Source organism: Perognathus longimembris, chromosome 1 (genome assembly GCF_023159225.1).
Source record: "Perognathus longimembris pacificus isolate PPM17 chromosome 1, ASM2315922v1, whole genome shotgun sequence".
NCBI lineage: Eukaryota > Metazoa > Chordata > Mammalia > Rodentia > Heteromyidae > Perognathus > Perognathus longimembris.
The window spans coordinates 129877156-129898741 of record NC_063161.1 but is presented as its reverse complement, the minus strand read 5'-3'; the positions used below and the strand labels follow the sequence as shown (position 1 = coordinate 129898741).

Sequence of the window (21586 nt, the reverse complement as noted above, 5' to 3'; positions counted from 1 at the left end):
TTAGGCCAGGAAAAGGCAGCCCAGAGACGTCCCAAGAGAAACGCTGCATAAGTATGGAATATATTCTCTTGAACCATGCATGGTTTCAAACCCAGATTCTGTGTCAAAAGTGCTAGATGGCATTGGGCAGGTCACTCACTCTTTTCAATCTTAATTCTCAGGAAGTCTCCCACCGATCATTGTATAGAAATGGACCTGGAGCCATGGGTGTATTCATGATTTATACGTGCAATCTCAGAGAATGGGGGTAGGAAAACTCCCTAGTACCTTGGAAGTAGAAGAAAGGCCAAATTCTTGACAACTAGGGTAAAGCCCGGATTGGGAGCGTTGCCTAGGTAACAAGAAGGCTTTTTATCACCTTTCGCCTGTCTGGCCGAATGTTTTCCGGTATTGAAGTCTGGGTCGTGACGCCACTTCCGTCACGGAAGGCCGCGGGTGCACTTGGATTGGGCAGTTTTCCTATTTGGGAAGGAAGTCCCGCCTCTGGATGTTCGGTGACTTGGTTTGGGCGGCAGAAGCGATGGCGGCTCTGACTGACGTGCAGCGGCTACAGGCTCGAGTGGAGGAGCTGGAGCGCTGGGTGTACGGACCGCACGGGACTCGAGGCTCGCGGAAGGTGAGCGCTGTAGTCCCGTGGCCTGTTTCTGGCAGAAGGGCCACTAGCCCTGCCTTTGGGATGGATGCCATCGCTCCATTCCCAATGTCCACAGCCCAGTCTGCAATAACGAATGCTGGAGTAGATGGGACCCTCTGGGTTCACTCCCACCGGGCGAGGGGCGGATCTGCAGACAGGGCTGTTTGAGATGGACTCCGTGATGACTAAGACTCCGCCCCTGCTGTCTCAGGCTAGTTGGGGCGACCTGACAAACTCGAGAAGCAGACTAATGAAGAGTTTCAGTAAGAGGTGACACCCACAATGGAAGTGCCATCTTGGAGCCCTGTGTAATTAAGTGCTAAATGAATTGTGCAGGGAGAGGTCCATGGGACCCTAGAGGAGGCTAAGTGGATGGAAGGATCCACTTAGAGATGGATACAAAGGCTCCAAGGAGTGAGAGGTGAAGTCTGAGAAGGCCCACATCAAGAGGGTCAGAGATTGAATACTCGATGTTCATATGTTGAACTGAGTTAATTTATTTTTGTGTTGGTACTGAGGCTTGAACTCATGGCCTGGAGGCTACCCTTTTGCTTTTCTGCCCTTCCATGGGTACCTATCCTGCAACATATTCTGTCCAAACACAATTTATATGTTTATTATTTATTTATTTATTTGCCAGTCCTGGGTCTTGGACTCAGGGCCTAAGCACTGTCCCTGGCTTCTTTTTGCTCAAGGCTAGCACTCTGCCACTTAAGCCACAGCACCACTTCTGGCCATTTTCTATATATGTGGTGCTGGGGAATTGAACCCAGGGCTTCATGTATAGGAGGCAAGCACTCTTACCACTAGGCCATATCCCCAGCCTATATGTTTATTTTTATATTAATCTTTTCCACTTGGCTAACAGACAGCTCAAGATCAACTTACATGCTCTTAACTGTACCTCTCCCTTAATCTGATTCTCTTCTGTATTACCTAATGTGGGGATTGAATCATCATTGGGATCCTAGAGTTCATTCTAGACTATTATCATCTCCCACACTAGAGTTCATGGGCCTAGAGGGGGATAGGCCTAGAAATAGTCCAGCCAGTCTGGCAGCCATATCATCCAGTCATGAGGTAATAAAGACCTAGATATTTGAATTTCTATGCCCAAACTCAGGAATTAGGAATTAGAGAATATATAGTAGGTACTGGTACCCCATAAACTATGTTAGTTCATTACCTTCGTAACCAGACTTGAGACTTCCCAAGGAGTATATGATCCTCATGCCAAGGATTCCCTGAAGGTGTGACTACATCTTTAATCAAGACAAGGAGAGCATTCTAGATTACTAGTACTCAGAAACTTGAGAGACTAGAGAAATGAGGGTTTTTTAGTTCTCCCAAGCCTTGGATTAGGAGGTATATCTTGGAATTAACCTCTGCTTTCCTTACAGGTGGCTGATGGTCTGGTCAAGGTGCAGGTGGCTTTGGGGAATATTGCCAGTAAGAGGGAGAGGGTGAAAATTCTGTATAAAAAGAGTGAGTACTTTCATGGGGTGCATGCTTGACTTACTTCCCCCACCTATGCTTCCTGGGACCTGATTGTGGCCCTTCAGCCAGTAGATCACTGGAATAGCCCCTTGAGAATATAAAGAATGTGAAGGCATTTCGCTACTGAATTGGGGATTGCTTTCCTACCTTGTGAATAAATTACAAGTCCATGCCAGTGTTTGGTCATTGGATGAGAGCTCTCCTTCAAAGGTTCAGCTTTTCTTATTGAAGAAGGGGAAGAAAACATGGAATTTCTCTAGAAAAGGTTAAGGAGCAGGAAAAAAAAATTAGCCATTGAGAGCTAGTAACTAGTAGCTAGTAACTAGAACCAGTAACTAGTTCAATAACTAGCAACTAGATAGCCCTAGCTTGTCTTGGTGACACTGTGGAGGAAAGAGGCCTTCTACCCTAGGTGTGAGTAGGTGAGTGGGAATGCCGGGGGCCCCAATGTGTGACAGTGATTGTGCTTCCACCTCCAAAGCATGAGTTCAATTAGCAAGTGCTGAAACTGGAGGAACTGGGAAGTGGGAGGATAGGTTCTATTCCCTAGCTTTGTGAGTTCCATTTTTCATCTTTTTTTGGGGGGGGGGTGGGGGCTAGTTCTGGGCCTTGGACTCAGGGCCTGAGCACTGTCCCTGGCTTCTTTTTGCTCAGGGCTAGCACTCTGCCACTTGAGCCACAGCGCCACTTCTGGCCGTTTTCTGTATATGTGGTGCTGGGGAATCGAACCCAGGGCTTCATATATAGGAGGCAGGCACTCTTGCCACTAGGCCATATCCCCAACCCCATTTTTCATCTTTTTGATCTTCTATTTTCCTTCTTTTTTCCAGCATTGGCACTTGAACTCAGGGCCTGGGCGCTGCCCCATTAGAGCTTTCACTCAAACTTAGTGCTTTATCACTTGAGCCATAGCTTTACTTCTGAGTTTTTGGTATTTAGTTGAAGATACGGTTCTCACAGATTCCCTGCCGAGGCTGACTTCAAATTTCAATCTTAGTTCTCAGCCTGCTAAGCAGTTAGAATTACAAGTATGAGTACTTTCTTCAGTACTAGGGACTGAACTTGCTAGGTAAGAACTCTACTACTAGAGCCACACACCTTCAGTTCTAATAGTTATAAGCTAGATTTGTAGATGTGCTTTATGGATTAAACCCAGGGCCTTGCTCTAACTCCAGCCTTCATTTTCATTGTTCTATTTTTTTTAGTTGAAGACCTGATCAAATACCTGGATCCTGAATACATAGATCGAATTGCTATACCTGATGCCTCTAAGTTGCAGTTCATCTTAGCAGGTAATTCTACACTGCATATGCATGTGCATTTGAGGATCTGGGTTGTGGGGGAGTGAGCACAGAAATGGCCTCTCTCTCCCATTTTGTTATATATACAGCCCTGAAAACTACTCTCTGGAATCCTGGCCCAGCTCCATGCTCCTGTGGGTCTCTAGATAGCACTGGGTATAGTATAACTACACTAGCTAGCTGTCCATTATTGTGCCAGCCACAGTGGGAGCTACTCCAGTGTTGGAGGATTCTCGTTTAGAACCTTCCTCACTCTGCTCACTGGACAGAGATCTAAGAAAGAGTTGAGGTACAGAACATTGTCATTTGGGAAAAGGGAGAGTTTCGGCATGAGTGTGAACATTTTTCTTTTATTTGAGAAATATCTTAAGATTTCAGAGCTAAGCGGGAATATTCCATAGCTAGGAAGCAGCAGTTGCTCAGATTTTCAGTGTATCATGGTAGCACACACCTGTTGTCCCAGCTATACAAGAGACTGAAGCAGGATGACTGTAAATTCGAGGCCAGCCTGGGACAACATAGTGAGACCTTGTCTTTTTTTTTTTTTTTTTTGGCCAGTCCTGTGGTTTGAATTCAGGGTCTGAGCACTGTCACTGGCTTCTTTTTGCTCAAGGCTAGCACTCTACCACTTGAGCCACAGCGTCACTTCCAGCTTTTTCTGTTTATGTGATGCTGAGGAATCAAGCCTTCAGGCATGCATGCTAGGCCAAGCACTCTACTGCTAAGCCACATTCAGTGCCCCCTTGTTTTTTAAGAAACAGTTTATCTGGGCACTGGTAGCTCACACCTGTAATCGTAGCTACTCAGGAGGCTGAGATCTGAGGATCGCAGTTCAAAGCCAGCCCAGGCAGGAAAGTCTGTGAGACTCTTACCTCCAAATAACTACCAGAAAACCGGAAGTGGCACTGTGGCTCAACTGGTAGAGCACTAGCCTTGAGCACAAGAGCTCAGGGACAGTACCCAGGCCCAGAGTTCAAGCCCATGACCAGCAAAAAAAAGAAAGGGGGTGGGGAGCTGGGAATATGGCCTAGTAGTAGAGTGCTTGCCTCACATACATGAAGCCCTGGGTTCAATTCCTTAGCACCACATATATAGAAAAAGCCAGAAGTGGTGCTGTGGCTCGAGGTAGAGCACTAGCCTTAAGCAAAAGAAGCCAGCGGTAGTGCTCAGACCCTGAGTTCAAGCCCCAGGACTGGCAAAAAGGGAAGGGAGGGAAGGGGAGGGGAGGGGAGGGAGATGAGGGGAGGGGAGGGAAGAGGGAAGGGAAAAGGAAAGGGAATGGAAGATTTAGCTGGGTGTTAGCTGCTCATCCCTGTAATTCTAACTATTCAGGAAGCTAAGATCTGAGGATTGCAGTTCAAAGCCAACCCAGGCAAGAAAGTCTGTGAGTCTCTTACCTCCAATTAAACAGCAAAAAGCTGGAAGTGAATCTGTGGCTCGAGTGGTAGAGTGCTAGACTTGAGCAATAATTTAGGTCAGAGACAGCACCTAGGCCCTGAGTTGGAGCTCTAAGACCAAAACACACACACACACACACACACACACACACACACACACACACACACACACACGAAACCATTTAATGCTTATCTGCTGTAATCCAGGCTTTCTCTTGGGTATAAGGCAGACTATACCAAAAAGTCCTTGCCCTCTTGGGCAAAATAAAACCTGAAAGAGACAGAGCTCTTGCTTTAAGCACTTAAGATTGTAACCTAACTTGGAGATGAGTCTCCCAGAAGACTGATAAATGAATAAAATGTACCACTGAGGGCTGGGTGGAGAGGGGCAGCTCCTGCTGAGAGGAACTAGCAGAAGTCCCCTGATCAACTGCCATGGCTCAGGTACCAAATTCAGATCTTCCCCTGAACTGGCTCTTGAGCCCAGCCTCTCCATCCCTCCCTATGCACTGTCTTGAGTACACATCCATGTGCAAGTTAAGTTACATGGTCTTCTAATCATCGTTTTTTTTTTGTTTGTTTGTTTTTTGCCAGTCCTGGGCTTGGATTCAGGGCCTAAGCACTGTCCCTGGCTTCTTTTTGCTCAAGGCTAGCACTCTGCCACTTGAGCCACAGTGCCACTTCTGGCCGTTTTCTGTATATGTGGTGCTGGGGAATTGAACCCAGGGCTTCATGTATAGGAGGCAAGCACTTTTACCACTAGGCCATAACCCCAACCCCCTTCTAATCATCTTGATTTTAGTTTTTCCCTTATTGCATGTGATCCAGTTTCATCTTTGTTGGGGTCAGCTGTACCTTTAAGGGGCCACAGCTGACTTCGGCCTGTCCCTCCCCTTCCTGTCTTTAACAGGAAGAGAAGCCCCTGTTCCTGGGGCTAGCACGTGTGCTATGGCGGAGGGGTACCCCAGGGGCCCATCCTTGGGGAGCTGGACCTCTGCCCACAAAGGAAGTCTTCTGACATCACTTGAGGGACAGCTCCTTGGGACCAATCAGGGGCCCCTCTCTTGTGCCCCGCCTTTGGGGTATATCTGGGAGGCTCCTCATTTGAATAAACAGAAGCCCAAGAGGTTTTCTCCAGGGGCCCACGCATCCGTGTCGTTCTTGGGGCACCCTGCGACCACACGCCACCGAGGCTACCTGTGGCCATCGCTCCCGCGTGAGCGATAAAGGACCACCCAGGAAGGGGTGGACAAGCCCCTTCCCCCCCCCCCCAAGCGAGAGGATGTAGAGAGAGAGATGAGGCTACCTGTGGCCATCGCTCCCACGTGAGAGCGATAAAGGACCACCCAGGAAGGGGCAGACAAGCCCCTTCCCCCCCAAGCGAGAGGAAGTAGAGAGAAAGAGCCCACAATCTTCACAAAATATTTCAAACATGTAACTTGCCTACTTTTGAACCTCAGTGTCTCTTTTCTCTCTTTTTTCTTTTCTTTTCTTTTGGTGCCAGTACTAGGGCTTGAACTCTGGGTCTGAGCACTGTCCCTGAGCCTTTTTGTTCAATGCTAGTGCTCTACCACTTGAGCTACACTTCTACTTCTTGACATTTTGGTAGTTAATTGGAGATGATAGTCTCACAGACTTTCCTGCCTGGGCTGAATTTGAACCATAATCCTCAGATTTCAGCTCTCTGAGTAACTAGGGTTATAGGCATGCACCGCCATTGCCTTAGCTAGGATAAATTCCTTATTACTTAGCCTACCATTAAAAGCCTTCTAGCCTATTGAGCCTGACCTTTTTTTTCCGTTGTGGTCTTCCTGCACCAGTTCAGCTAGTTGAATTCTTTTTCCTCATTCTTACATAGTCATTTGCACATAAGTCTTCACTTTAAAAAATATCTCTAAGGGGCTGGGAATATGGCCTAGTGGTAAAGTGCCTGTCTCATATACATGAAGCCCTGGGTTCGATTCCTCAGCACCATGTATATAGAAAAAGCCAGAAGTGGCACTGTGGCTCAAGTGGCAGAGTGCTAGCCTTGAGCAAAAAGAAGCCAGGGACAGTGCTCAGGCCCTGAGTTCAAGCCCCAGGACTGGCAAAAAACAAAAAACAAAAAAAATATCTTTAAGTAGTTGTACAAAGGAGTTGTCATTCAACAGTAGTCCTCACTCTTAAATGTCTTTCCACTGACACCCCACTGGATTTCCCACAATAGACAAATCCCATTGGATTTCAGTGCATTGAAACCCCTTGAGCATACAGAGTCCAGCCCAGGTCTACTCTCCCATTGTTCTCCCAGCTCTCCTATTATCTGTGCCTCAGAGCCACAAGACAAAACCTTCCTGGTATAGTCTGGCCTTCCCTGAGGTCTTTAGTTGGGGAGCCAAGTTCAAAGTACTCTTCCTCTTGTGGCCTAAGAACACTTGTTGAGTTGTTGATAGGAGGTTAGAAGAGGCCGTGGAGTTGAAACTCAGAGAAAGGTGGGATTTGGAGAGATCAAGAGGCTCTTTGAGCTCAAAATGGGTTCAGCAGAAGCATCCAGAGGGTAGAATGGAAATGTGCATTTAAAAGGATAGATAGAAGACAGCAGGGCTGCCACCCAAAGCTCCAGGGCCCAGCTATCTCCCCTGCTCAAGGAGATACTTAATTGCTTGCATGGAAGTAGCAGTGACCAAGCTTGTTTCAGTGCCATTGTCTTGTTTTTATTCTTCAGAGGAGCAGTTCATCCTTTCCCAGGTTGCACTCCTGGAGCACGTGGATGCCCTTGTGCCCATGCTGGACAGTGCTCCCATCAAAGGTACCCTTCTGGCGCTGCAGCTCCACTCTTGTGCTTGAGGAGGGGGGTGGATGGGCCTTGACTTCCCTGGGCTTAGGCTGGGTCTGTTCATCATCTTTACACCTACCTTTGGGATACTTGTCCCCTAACTGGAATTTAAATTCCCATGGTAGACAGCCTTGATTCAAGACCTCAAGTAATTTGGATTTAAGGACCCTAGATCTCAAAGCCCCCAACTCTGCAGATTCTTTCTGCTTTCTACCCTAGTTCTCAGCATCCCCCTTTCAGGGTACCGTGGAGTCCAGAATTCTTCCTGCCGCACTGGGCCTGAGCTTTGACAAGTAGCCAGTGGCTTTAATTGAATCCAGATATCCATCTTGTCTGCCTCTGGAGGTATTTTTCCTAGCTCCCTTTCTCTGCCCCTAACCAGCTACACACTGAGTATCTGACAGCTACAGATACAACATGGTGGCAAAGGCTGTGTTAGATTCTAGGTGGCCAGTTTGGGAACCTGGCATTCACCCTCATTTTACCTACAGGCTCTCTGCTCCCTAGACCAGGCAGACCTCACCTCTGCTTGGTTGAGAGCAGAGGTGGTTTGTCCTATGAAAGACAAAGCTCTCTTTATCTGGCCCTATTTATGGCACTTGTATGGTAGAAGGGGCAACCTTGGGGACGCCAATGTTGTCTTTTTGGCACTTGTTCTTCTCCTCCCCTATGAGTCTTGGAATAAGCCTGGGGTGGACAGAAAGCCCCACCACCACCACCTCCAGCTACAATGGTCGATGAAGCCTGGCGTTTGTTTAGCTTCTCCATTCAATACTCTAATCCTGCCGAAGACCTAATAGACTATTGAGCAGTCTCAGGGGAGGGCACAAGCATCATCAGGCAGTGTGTGTTGTGTTTTACAGCCGTTCCCGAGCATGCTGCCCGCCTGCAGCGCCTGGCCCAGATCCACATCCAGCAGCAGGTAAGGGAAGGGAGAGGACTGGAAGGTCAAGGTGGTACTCGTGCCCATTCCTGCTACCTGAGGGAACAGCCTTGGGCCCTTCCATTGTCCACTCAGAGGAACATTGAAGGTTTTTTATCTTCTGTATACCCAGAGCTGGGTAGGGACTGGTCTACAGCCATATACAGGCTTCTTGCCTCCCGGAATAGTGCTATTCAGGCACCAGAAGGCTGAAGTTGGGAGGTACCTAATAATTTTCAAGAGTGGTATGTCCCTTGCTATAGGTGGTGGATTTTTTTTTTTTTTCTATTCCTGGGCTGTAGTTTCAAGTCAAAGAGGGTGCAGATAGGAACAGAGGAGATATATACTAGAGAGAAGGTTTACTTAATATGTGCCTACTTCATCTTTCACCATTCTTTAAACTGCTTTGCCAGTGCCTGTCCTATAGTCTGAAAGTTCCACCTGAGCAATTAATTTGCTCCTTTTGTTTTAGATTTGGGCATCATCTTTCCTAGGCTTTGTGGGGAATAAGTCAGGAAGTTTAGGAGATGGGGGAGATGCCCAACTCCTCTATGTTATACTCTGACCTATAGGATCAATGTGTGGAGATTACTGAGGCATCCAAGGCTCTCCTGGAAGAATACAACAAGACTGTATCCTTTGTTCTCAGCCAGCCCCCTAATGGGTTCTCTCTTCAAGCCTACCTCAAGCTGTCTTGCATCCAATCCCAAGCAGCCTGTCTGTATTCTACTCCCCAACCCTTGTCCCATTGGGACACATACAAAATCTCTTCACTCTTGTTCTTACCTTGACCTGTGACCAGACAATGCTTCTCTCCAAGCAGTTTGTGCAGTGGGATGAGCTACTTTGCCAGTTAGAGGCTGCAAAGCAAGTAAAACCAGTGGAAGAGTGACAGTTCCTCTCCATCCCAAGGCAGCCACACTGCAGGACCCCATGCCTACCTGTCTTTTGTGACAGGGCAGAGGCAGCTTTGTATTTATTGGATTCAAGGACCGGCTGTCTGTACTTGTAAGGCTCTGAGATCAGAGACTGGGTTGCCTGAAGGTTGTGTTTTGCACCCCACCAGTGTATTTATTCCAGTGACAATAAACTGTAGATATCACCGGAGGAGTGTGTTGGCTTCTTTCTTGGTCTAGGATGGGTGTGGTGGTGGGGATGGAAGCTGGGGAGGGCAGAACTGGCAACCTGCCTAGTGGTGGGACCAGGAACACACTAATGCTGGTCTGGCTTTCTGGGACACAAGCTCTCAAGATGCTCTCAGATCATTTGACTGATGCACACAGGACATTTATATATCCTGAATTCCACATTCACCTAATACCCTGCGAATATTAAGATGCCATACCAGGGAGAGAGGACACGTGGCTACCTGTTCTTTTCCCTGCATAGATTATTGGGGAGACTATCAGTCCTGCCAAGTGGGTACAGAGTCCTTTCAGACACAGAACAAGGAACTGAGGGGAACTAGCCTTGAGTGGTATAGCTAAGCAAGGACTTTAGTGCAAGAGTACGTGAAAAAAGCAGAAAGGCATCCTAAAATTTCTCTCAGGAGCGTGTCTGGTCCCTACCCAAGAGATCTGACTGTAGAAAGTTTTGGGTTCTGAGGAGCGGAATTTGGAAGGTAAGGGGGACTTGATGGGAAAGGGCAAGGGGAAAGGAGTTTGGCACCCCACGTGTCTGCTGCCCCCTGGTGGTCTCGGGGAGCGTCTTGGCTCCCCGAGCCGCCGCCGGCCACCCCACAGGGCTTCTTCTCCCCATCACCTCAAATCCAACGTGTTCACTCGCGACCAGGGGGACGCGCCCCCGAGGTTGCGAGGACGGTGCGGGACGCCACGCCGTCCCTTCCCGGGGTCATCGGCCTCAGCGCCCCAATCAGCCTTCTCCCCGTCCCGAAGCTGCGGCCAGAGCCAGCGGTGCACAGGTGTGGTTTGGACCCAGCTTTCAGCGTGTTCGTCAATGGGCCCAGGGTGAGGTCGCAGCCTCGGAATTCAGCAACCAAGGGTCTGGTTGGCCGTCGTCCCCCGAACAACCTGGAACAGCCACGGGGTCGCCCACCGCTCCTGTTTCGGCGGGGGAGAGGGTCGCCCGCGCTCCCGTCTTCCAAGGGCCAAGTTCCCATTCTCACCCCCACCCCCACCGCAGGACTGGGCTGACGTTCGCTCTTCCCCTCCCTCCTCTCCCCGCAGGGCTCCGAGCGTCCCGCGGGCTCCTCCGGCCCCAAAGGTCCCGCGAGCCCCGGGCCTCCCGCCGGCCCCGCCCCCGCCGGCGTGCGCGGCCCCGCGGCCCCCCGCGCGCGCGCTCCCGGGCCGCGCGCCATCTTGGCTACGCTCTGAGCGCTGAGCGTGGTCTGGCGGCCGCGGTAAGAGCCGGGTCTCGGTGGTGTTGGAACCGCTTAGGTTGGGGAGAAGGGTTGCTTGCTACGGGGCTGCGGCGCCCGCAGAACTCTGGAAGCGGCCCGTGGTGGTGGTTGTGGCCGAGGCCCGCCAGCGAGGCCCCAGTAGCCCTCCGCGACGGCCTCCGCTCCCGAGTTCCTCGGTGGCCCTGGCCATCGGGGCGAGGGCGGACCGTCCGCTCCACCCCGATCCGGGCGTCCCGGGCGCGGACGCTGTGTGTGGAGGGGACACTGAGGGAGGACTCTTACCTGTGTCCTGGAGAGTCCCGGGTGATGGTGGTGGGCCTGCCCTCCGGGAGCAGGACTTGGCCCTATCCTTAGAGACCCTAGTGTTGGTAAGAACCGCCCTAGGGTGAACAAGACCGGGCCCTGTTCCCAGGAGCCCAGAATAAGAGTTCCCAAACTTTGGGAGCTTGGGATGATGGGCTCCAGCCATGTCCCCGAGCGCCTGGTGTTTGGGGGATTAGGTCCTTTGCCCGGACTGGGTCCATCTGCACAGCCTGGAGAGAGGTGGAGTCTGGTCGAGGATGGTGGAGAATGCTGGAGGGAGGTGGAGAAAGGCGGAGGATGGTCCGGAGCACATTGCTAGCACTCATCTGTTGCTTTCCTGCAGTGAGTAGCCAGATTGCTTCGCGAGGCCACTGCCTGCAGGATGGAGCACTACCGGAAAGCTGGCTCTGTAGAGCTTCCAGCACCTTCCCCAATGCCCCAGCTACCCCCTGGCACCCTGGAGATGAGGGTCCGAGATGGCAGCAAAATTCGAAATCTGCTGGGGCTGGCCCTGGGTCGGTTGGAGGGTGGCAGTACAAGGCATGTGGTGTTCTCAGGTTCTGGCCGGGCTGCCGGGAAGGCTGTCAGCTGTGCCGAGATTGTCAAGCGGCGGGTCCCAGGCCTGCACCAGCTCACCAAACTGCGTTTCCTACAGACGGAGGACAGCTGGGTCCCAACTTCACCTGATACGGGCCTGGACCCCCTCACAGTGCGCCGCCATGTGCCTGCAGTGTGGGTACTGCTTAGCCGGGACCCCTTGGACCCCAGTGAATGTGGCTACCAGCCCCCAGGAGCACCCCCCGGTCTGGGCTCTATACCCAGCTCCAGCTTTGGTACCCGGCCCCGAAGGAGGGCTCGAGACACTCGGTCCTGAAGATCTGCGGAGACAGGTTGTTCTCTAGACCTGAATATCTGTGATGGACATGCCTTACCTGAGAACCACTTGTGACTCAATATCCCCAGCAAGGCTAGGTCCACAGAATTTCTGCTCTTTTTCTCTGGAATGTAGAAAGGGTCTGCTATGAAGAATAACAGGTGTGGAGTCCCTTCTGAATTCTGGATTGTTTGAGAAGGGCTTACTATCCTAACTAACTACAGTACATCTGATCTTCCTTTTGATAAAAGTCCAGAGAAGGAAATAAAGGTTCAGCCCATTTGATGAGCTTTTGCTTGGCCTGCTGTATGGAAGTGTAACTAATGGGAGTCTCACCAGGCACTGATGGCAATGTCTGTAATCCTAGCTACTCAGGAGGCTGAGATCTGAGGATAGCTGTTCAGAGCCAGCCCTGGCAGAAAAGTGTGTGAGACTCATATCTCCAATTAACCATCAGAAAGCCAGAAGTGGCACTATGACTCAAAGTGGTAGAGCAATAGCCTTGCGCAAAAAAGCTCAGGGATAGTGCCTAGGCCCTGGGTTCAAGCCCTATGACCAACAAAAAGGAAAAGAATAGAATGAGAGCCTCACCCTATGGAAGTCCATGAGCTGGAAAGGGAGGAAGGGTAGGCTTAGGGTGGTGCTAGGAGGATTGGTATCAAGAAGGAGCCTCAAGGGCTAAGAATGTGGCTTAGCTGTAGAGTGCTTGCCTCCCGTGCATGAAGCCCTGGGTTTGATACCACAAACAGAAAAAGGCAGAAATGGAACTGTGGCTTAAGTAATAGAGAGCTAGCCTTGAGCAAAAAGAAGTCAGGGACAGTGCTCAGGACCTGAGTTCAAGCCCCAGGACTGGCAAAAAAAAAGGAACCTCAAGCAGTCTTAACTAGGCTTCTGGCTGTTGTCCACCTCCTTTGGGTTGGTTTAGGGACTCTGCAGGTTAGATAATTTTCCCCCATCTCTGGCATATTCTTTTTTTTTACTTTTTAAAAAAATTTTTGATATATTTGTTTGTTTATTATTTATTGCCAGTCCTGGGCCTAGGACTCGGCCTGAGCACTGTTCCTGACTTCTTTTTGCTCAAGGCTAGCACTCTGCCACTTGAGCCACAGCGCCACTTCTGGCCATTTTCTGTATATGTGGTGCTGGGGAATCGAACCCAGGGCTTCATGTATAGGAGGCAAGCACTCTTGCCACTAGGCCATATTCCCAGCCCTCTGGCATATTCTTATAGTATAATAAGACATTGGACTGTGGCCTTCGTGGATTTGAAGTTTGGTTCTGCCAGAAGTTCCTTTGGGACTTTGGCCAAGTTACTGTCTAGGCCTTAATGCTCTCATCCTTTATAGTTTATTGTATAGCATTCTTAGGATTAAAGAATATTTGGTGCTTTGATACTATGTGAACATGTAGAACTATATAAATGTTAATTGCTTCTACACATAAATTACCTTTACAAATAAACTACTCAGTTTGTGAGACAAGGTTTGACTGGCATAGGCCCTTGAAGTCAGGATTCTCCTGCCTTAACCTCCCAAATCCTGGAATTACAGATGTGTACCCCACACCTGGCTTTAAGCATACTTGTTTTTTTAAGTTGTTTTTTAATTTTATAGTGAGCTTGTGATCATTCTATAATGCTCCCTTATCTTAACCAGTAGCTGGGCACAGTGGTGGTCACCACATCTCAACTGTACAAAGAGATTGTGATCAGAGAATGGTGGTTCTAGACCAGCCTAGTCAAAAAAATAAAAGTTCACACGACTCCATCTCAAAAACATGGGAATAGTGGCATTTGCCTATCAACTATGGAGGAAAGTATAAATAAGGTGGGGCACCAGGCTGGCCTGGGCAAAAAGCAAAGCTCTATCTCAAAACTAGACCAAAAAGGGCTGGGGATATGGCCTAGTGGCAAGAGTGCCTGCCTCATATACATGAGGCCCTGGGTTCGATTCCCCAGCACCACATATACAAAAAATGGCCAGAAGTGGCGCTGTGGCTCAAGTGGCAGAGTGCTAGCCTTGAGCAAAAAGAAGCCAGGGACAGTGCTCAGGCCCTGAGTCCAAGAACCAGGACTGGCCAAAAAAAAAAAAAAAAAAAAAAACTAGACCAAAAAGTGCTAGAGGTATAGTTTAAATGAGAGAGCTGCCTAGCAAGGACTCCATAGCTTGCAGTGCCACCTTACTAAAGTCATTCCTTCAGCACAGATAACCATGCCTATCACATGTGATCTGGCCACTGTGGCCACAGCAAAATGGATCAGGATGGGATGCCGAGTCAAACATCAGTAGTCTGAGAGATATTCTAACCTCAAAGTTCTGGAGGCCCAATCATGCTAAGAACTGTTGATGGCCAAAGATACAAGTGAATTCCAAGAAGGAGTATGAGCACATGACCATCTTTCCAGCTCTGGGTGTGGGTCTTCTAATAACCAGAAAAGAGGGAGGAATGGAGAGGCTGACAGAATATGGAAGCTGAGAGAAAGCCAAAACCGGAGTTTGCACCCTAGAACTGTTAGAGAACAACAAAAATGTAGCTGAATTTCATATTTTTCTAAGGTCTCATGTTTGGCTTTTTAACCCTTGTTGGTCTGTTGCTGCCTCACCTTGGTCCTGGACTCCGATTCTTCACGATAAGGTTGGGTGTGAGGAGAGATGATTGCATCAATAGCCAGGTCTGTAGACACCAGGGTAGGATTGTAAGTAATGGTGGGCTCTGAATTGAGGATTGAATCAGTTGGTCTCCCAGGGTTCTCAAGAGTTCAGTAATGAGTTCAGTAACCTGGGTGTTCAGTCATGAGGAAAACAGAAAATTAGGGTTCTTCTGGGTTCACAAAGTAGAACCAACAATTTGAGGATGTTGAAGTGGTGGTTTTTTGAGACCATGCAAGAGAGATGTTAAGAAAAAAAATTGTGGGGACTGGAGGCCTTAATATGGGTTTCAAAGATGGATGAGGTCATCACAGAGCCAGCAGGCTGTAGTCAGAGCGCAAAACATACCCTTGGCTTTTCAAGATAGGTTACCCATTGAGCAATGTGGAAGACCCTGGGGCAGGTGGTGGGGATTCAGAGTGTTAAGAGACATGAGACCTCAGTTGCTGCCCCATAAGACCCTACCTACAATGCAGAGGGTCCTGAAGCATCAAGCACCCCCGAAGGTGATTATGGATTATGTGATGACTTAGGTATCCGGAGGGCAACTGCTTGATCTCTTCGGCTAATTCAGAGTTTGGGGTTTTGGCTTTCTCCCAGCTTCCATATTCTGCCAGCCCCTCCCTTCCTCCTTTCTGGTCATTAGAAGAACCACACTCAGGGCTGGGGATATGGCCTAGTGGCAAGAGTGCCTGCCTCATATACATAAGGCCCTGGGTTCGATTCCCCAGCACCACATATACAGAAAATGGCCAGAAGTGGTGCTGTGGCTCAAGTGGCAGAGTGCTAGCCTTGAGCAAAAAAGCAGCCAGGGACAGTGCTTAGGCCCTGAGTCCAAGCCCCAGGACTGGCCAAACAAACAAACAAACAAACAAAAAAAGAACCACACTCAGAGCTGGAAAGATGGGCATGTGCTCATACTCCTTGGAATTCACTTGTGTCTTCGGCCATCAGCAGTTCTTAGCATCATTGGGTCTCTAGAACTTTGAGGTTAGAATATCTCTTAGACTACTGATGTTTGACTCGGCATCCCAAACTGATCCATTTTGCTGTGGCCACAGTGGCCAGATCACATGTGATAGGCATGGTTATCTGTGCTGAAGGAATGACTTCAGTAAGGTGACATTGCAAGCTATGGAGTCCTATGATGGACTCCAAATTGTGCTGTGATACTGTCTGAGTTCCCGGGATGATGGAAGGGATTACACATGATTGGGAAAACTGGAGTCACAATCTTTGGGAACACAGGACCCATACCTCAGAGAATCAGGACATAGGCTATAGTATAAGGGAGAAGTAGGTTAGTAATTCTGGGAATTTTCCCTTTCCTATTCCCTACAGGGCCCAGGTAGGACCCAGGCAGTAGGAATGGCAGGAAGTGAGAGGGGTGAAGTCTCTGGAGTCAGAAAGCTTGCCCAAGTTTAAGAAAGTGCAGCACTCAGAGTATAATTCTTTTTTTTTTTCCAGTCTTGGGGCTTGAACTCAGGGCCTGAGCACTGTCCCTGGCTTCCTTTTGCTGAAGGCTATCACTCTACCACTTGAGCCACAGCGCCCCTTCTGGATTTTTCTATATATGTAGTGCTGAGGAATTGAACCCAGGGCTTCATGTATATGAGGCAAGCATTCTACCACTAGGCCATATTCCCAGCCCCCAGAGTATGGTTTTTTATTTCCCACTTTCTCCTTAATCCACTGCAATGTGGCTTTTGCCTCTGACTTCTTAGAAAAGATTTTGCCATGGCATAAAAGGCAAGGAAGTACGGATAGCTCTTTCAAGAATTTGGAGGAGAGATGGCTCCCTATGAGAGGAAGGACTGTAGATGTATATGCAGGTAGATGTGGAGGTGAAGGGTAGAACACTAGGAAGTTTATCTTTGTGAAGCAGCAGTGCAGCTGAGGGTGAGGCAAAGAAACTGGGTGAAGGAAGAGCGAGACAGTTGTTGGAGTTGGGAGTATGTGAAGATGACCAGGCATGGCTAAAAGCCCAGTGTGGAATGGTGACTATGAACTTGTGCAATCAATAGGGATGTGTGAGCTCCAGCAGCACCCACAAGATAAGTGAGGACACAGAAAAAGCACAGATTCTTCCAGACTGTGAGGTTAAGACAGGCAGGAAGAAACAAGAGAATTCATGTAATAAGCTGGGCACCAGTGGCTCAAGCCTGTAATCCTAGCTCCTCAGCAGGCTGAGATCTGAAAACCTCAGTTTGAAGCCAGCCTAAGTAGACAAACGTGTGAGACTCAACTAATTAGCAAAAAGCTGAAAGTGGAGGAGGTATAGCTTAAGTGGTAGAGCGCCCAACTTTGGATAAAAAAGCCAAGCAAGAGCACAAAGCCTTGAGTTCAAGCCCCAGTACTGACATACACGTGTGCGCGCACATGCGCGCGCGCGCGCGCGCGCACACACACACACACACACACACAATGTAGTGAAGGGCCACATCATGCAAACTGTGTTGGAAAGGAATTGAAGAGAGGAAGGGCTTGGGTGAGTGGCCTGGAGTCTTCGTGAAGATGTTTTGAGTGAAGAGAGATGAAATGCCATAGCGAGGGAGGAATGGTGTGGCTATACTCATTTCTAGAGTGGCAGCAAAGTGCTACAAACTGAGCAGCTTAGAACAATAGAATTTATTGACTCATACTTCTAGTAGCTAGAAGCCCGAAATCAGGATGTCAAGTTGGTCACTTTCCCCCTGAAACATGTAGGGAAATCCTTCCTTGCCTTTTAGTTTCTGGTCGTTGGCCAGCAATCTATGCTTATAAATATATCACTCCAATCTTCTGTCATCACAAGGCATTTCCCTCGCATGTCTTCACAACAAATTCCCCTTGTATGTATTTGTCAAAATTTTCCTTTCTTGTAAGAACACCTGCCATATTGGATAAGGGCCCACCCTAATGACTTCATTTTAACTATCTCTGTAAGGACTATACTTCCAAATAAGATCACATCCTGGAGTACTGGAATTTAGGAAATCAGTGTCTCTGTGTCTGTCTGTCTGTCTGTCTCTCAGGTTGGGGGTTGGGGTGTATACACAATTCAATCCATAAGTATTGATGGGAGAAATGAGTGGTTTGAGAGTTTTAAAAGCTGATAGCATTTCTTTGGGTCCAGTAGAGTTGGTAGCTGGGTGTCCTGGAAGAAAAGTCACTGATGATGTCGTTGAGGAATTGCAAGGCAGGGACCAGGGAGGAGTCAGCCTGGATGCAATGTGTTGCCAATACTCTTACCTGCTTTGGAGGTGGCATACATAGCCTCATATATGTTACCTTAGAAATAGGAACTTAAGAACACAGTATTTCTTGAAGTATTATATATCTTCCAAATCTAAGCAGACATCAAGTCTTGCCATTTTACCTCTCAAGTGTCCCTCCATTCTGAGCCTTTGTTGGATTGTGTCCTTCATTATCTTATGACAGGCTTCTTCTTAGTTTCCCTCCTTTGCTCCCAGCTGTCCACCAAACCAAGGTTCTGGCTGCTCTTTTTCTTGCCAGTCCTGGGGCTTGAACTCAGGGCCTGAGCACTATCCCTGGCTTCTTTTTGCTCAAGGCTAGCACTCTACCACTTGAGCCACCGTGCCACTTCCGGCTTTTTCTATATATGTGGTGCTGAGGAATCAAACCCAGGGCTTCATGCATATGAGGCAAGCACTCTACCACTAGGCCACATTCCCAGCCCCCTGGCTGTTCTTTTGTTTAAAATGCTTTCCTCAAATATCTTCATGGTTGTTTCCCCCACTCCTTTAAGTCTGTGTTCAAATGTTTATTAAAGAATCAACTGTTGATTTCTTTTAAAACCACAGGCCATCATTGTGTGTGTGTGTTTTTACCTTCTAAATATAATTTGCTTCTTTTAAATTCAAATTTATTCACTGAATAATCTAAAAGGACTCTATTGCTTGGTTGTTGCCCATGACTCAGCCCATTTGGGCCTTGTTTTCTTGAAACCTGCCCTCTGAACAGAGTAATGCCTCACTTCCAAGTGCAGTGAGATTTTCTTTCTCTGCAAGACCTTTCTTTGCCTTTGACATTCTGCCTTGGAAATCATTAACCGTGTTCAAAGAACACCTGTGCTAATCTCTGAGCCCTTCCTTGGGGCTGAGTTTCCCACTCTACTGCTTAACTGGCTCACCAGCTAGCTCCAGAGTCCGGCTTGATTTGGGTGTACAATGGTGTACTGACTGAGCTTCTGTATTTGGCCACAAGGTGGCAGCATATGCAAAGAGATATCCCATCCCTTCACTTTGCATGATCTGTAGATTCCTAGACACAGAGATCAGTCCAGACTTGAAATCTGGCCCTAAATAGGCTCAGTGGCCTCTCAGTTGTTCAACAAACAGATAATTATTATTGACTAGATGACAAAGCTAGTCACTGGAATAAAAATCAACAACCCTATGTGAGTTATAGCCAGATAATAGATGACAAAGTCACTGTCATCCTCAGGTGTGTGACTGAGGTGCACAGATTCAAGAAGTTCAATATTGCAGAAACTAAAGCCTTTAAGCAAATTTATTTCCTTCCTTCCTTCCTTCCTTCCTTCCTTCCTTCCTTCCTTCCTTCCTTCTTTCCCTCCCTCCCTCCCTCCCTCCCTCCCTCCATCCCTCCCTCCCTCCTTCCAGCTTGCTTTTTTTGTGAAGGTCCTTTTCTTTTTCTTTTTTTAATTTTTATTATCAAACTGATGTACAGAGAGGTTACAGTTTCATAGTTAGGCATTGGATACATTTCTTGTACTGTTTGTTACCTCGTCCCTCATTCCCTTTCCCTCCCCCTTTCCCTTTCCCCCCCTCCCATGAATTGTTCAGTTCATTTACACCAAACAGTTTTGCAAGTATTGCTTTTGTAGTTGTTGGTCTTTTTTTACCCTGTGTCTCTCAAATTTGGTATTCCCTTTCAATTTCCTAGTTCTAATACCAGTATACACGGTTTCCAATATACTCAGATAAGATACAGAGATAGTGTAGGTACAACCACAGGAAGGGGATACAAGAAGATCATCAATAATAGAAGCTGCAGTTACACACAGCACGCTGAAAGTAGTTACAACAGTGATATAACAATCATTTCCATAACATGGAGTTCATTTCACTTAGCATCATCTTATGTGTTCATAAGGGTATAGCTATTGGGCTCTTGTGATCCTCTGCTGTGGCTTGCCTAAACCTGTGCTAATTATTCCCTATAAGGGAGACCATAGAGTCCATGTTTCTTTGGGTCTGGCTCACTTCACTTAGTATAATTTTTTCCAAGTCCTTGCATTTCCTTACAAATGGGGCAATATTATTCTTTCTGATAGAGGCATAAAATTCCATTGTGTATATGTACCACATTTTCCTGATCCATTCGTCTACTGAGGGGCATCTGGGTTGGTTCCAGATTCTAGCTATGACAAATTGTGCTGCGATGAACATTGTTGTGTTGGTGGCTTTAGTGTAATTTTGTTTGTGGTCTTTTGGATAGATACTCAAAAGTGGGGCTGCTGGGTCATAGGGGAACTCTATGTTTAGCCGTGAAAGTCTGTTTCTTGAACTCAGGACCTGGGTACTGTCCCTGAGCCTTTGTGCTCAAGGCTTATGCTCTGCCACTTTAGCTAAGGCTCTGTTTCTGGCTTTTTGGTAGTTGGATAATCAAAGTCTCATGAACTTTCCTGCCTGGGCTGAGTTTGAACTGCAATCCTCAGATCTCAGCTTCCTGAGTAGCTAGGATTAGAGATGTGAGACATATACAATGCTTGTGTAAAATCTTGAAAAATAGTTAGCTAGAAGAAACAGAAAGGATATCCAAAGACACTAGAAGTCATGAGCCAAGGCATAGAAGTGAGAAGAAGCACGGAGATGATCACTAACACATGAAGTTCAAGGAAGGGAGTAGGAGGGAGGCAGCTCAGAAGTGGGGGCAGAACTGGAAGGCCTATGTGCATAGCCAAGGAACTTGGACCTTATCTTGAAGGTGATAAAGAGCCACTGAAGGCTTTGAGGAGGGAGTGAGGTAGAATATCAGTTTGTGTTTTTAGAGTAAAAATTCTGGGGCAGCAGACTAGGGGAATGGGGTAGAAATAGCAGTGAGCAATCTGCTCTAGGGATCCAAGGCGAGACAATGAGGTAAAAATTATGACCTGATCAGGCCCTGGAGACATTCTTCCCTGCTCACAAGGGCATTCAGTGTTCTGTACAGTTCAGTGTTCTATACTTGGGCCTAAGTGTTCTCTGGCACTGCATATAAGCCACCGCAGCCTCTCACTTCCTGAGGCTCCTTTGAGCTCTAGCCTAGATCCTCTGATTATTTTGGCTGGATCCAGGATCTCTGTCAGCTTTCATATGGAGGCTACAGCATCCTAGATTCCTCTCTTGGTAGATCTTTCAGCTTTTAACTCATCCTACATCCCAGAGTCTCTCAATGTGACCTTTTCATGGGTCCTCAGGAGAATGGCTATGGGACCTCCTCTACCAGGCAGCCAAGGTAAGCATTATTCGCATCCTGCCATCTCTCATAGCCCCCTACTTGAGTGTGGGGGTGTGAGGGTGGCACTCTTAGTAGGCAGAGGGGTATAACTGAAGGAAAAGGCCTGGAAGTGGGAGAGTGCAAGTTGGTGTTTGGGGAGCAGGGTAGAATGTTGTTAGTAGGGTCTTGCGGGTTCAAGTCAGAAACTGCCAAGGTCAGACTTGGTGCCATGACTGTGGATTGCCAGCAGGGGACACCAGATTCAGGTTTTGAGCCGGGATTGGGAGAGTCACCTTCATTTACAGCCTCATGAATATGCACAGAAACCTGTTGAATTATGCAGACAGAAAGGATGTAAATGTGTATGCAGATTTGGTGCTGCCCTCCTTGTTGTT

At 48.0% G+C, this 21586-nt stretch overlaps 2 protein-coding genes across 3 annotated transcripts; both read left to right on the top strand.

Moving 5' to 3' along the window:
- Positions 1–482: 482 nt before the first annotated feature.
- On the top strand, positions 483–9668 carry Dctn3 (dynactin subunit 3). The gene is made up of 7 exons (XM_048366905.1): positions 483–616; positions 2035–2119; positions 3337–3423; positions 7534–7617; positions 8508–8566; positions 9139–9198; positions 9369–9668. The coding sequence occupies exons 1-7, from the start codon at positions 488–490 to the stop codon at positions 9456–9458; spliced, it is 594 nt and encodes a 197-aa protein (XP_048222862.1). The 5' UTR covers positions 483–487; the 3' UTR covers positions 9459–9668.
- A 1196-nt stretch (positions 9669–10864) lies between these two features.
- Positions 10865–12387, top strand: Rpp25l (ribonuclease P/MRP subunit p25 like). 2 transcript variants are annotated; one of them, XM_048366705.1, is made up of 2 exons: positions 10865–10925; positions 11572–12387. In XM_048366705.1, the coding sequence occupies exon 2, from the start codon at positions 11611–11613 to the stop codon at positions 12100–12102; it is 492 nt and encodes a 163-aa protein (XP_048222662.1). In that variant the 5' UTR covers positions 10865–10925; positions 11572–11610; the 3' UTR covers positions 12103–12387. The 2 variants fall into 2 exon arrangements, with proteins under 2 accessions (XP_048222662.1, XP_048222749.1); XM_048366792.1 differs by lacking the exon at positions 10865–10925 and adding an exon at positions 10980–11293.
- Positions 12388–21586: the final 9199 nt, after the last annotated feature.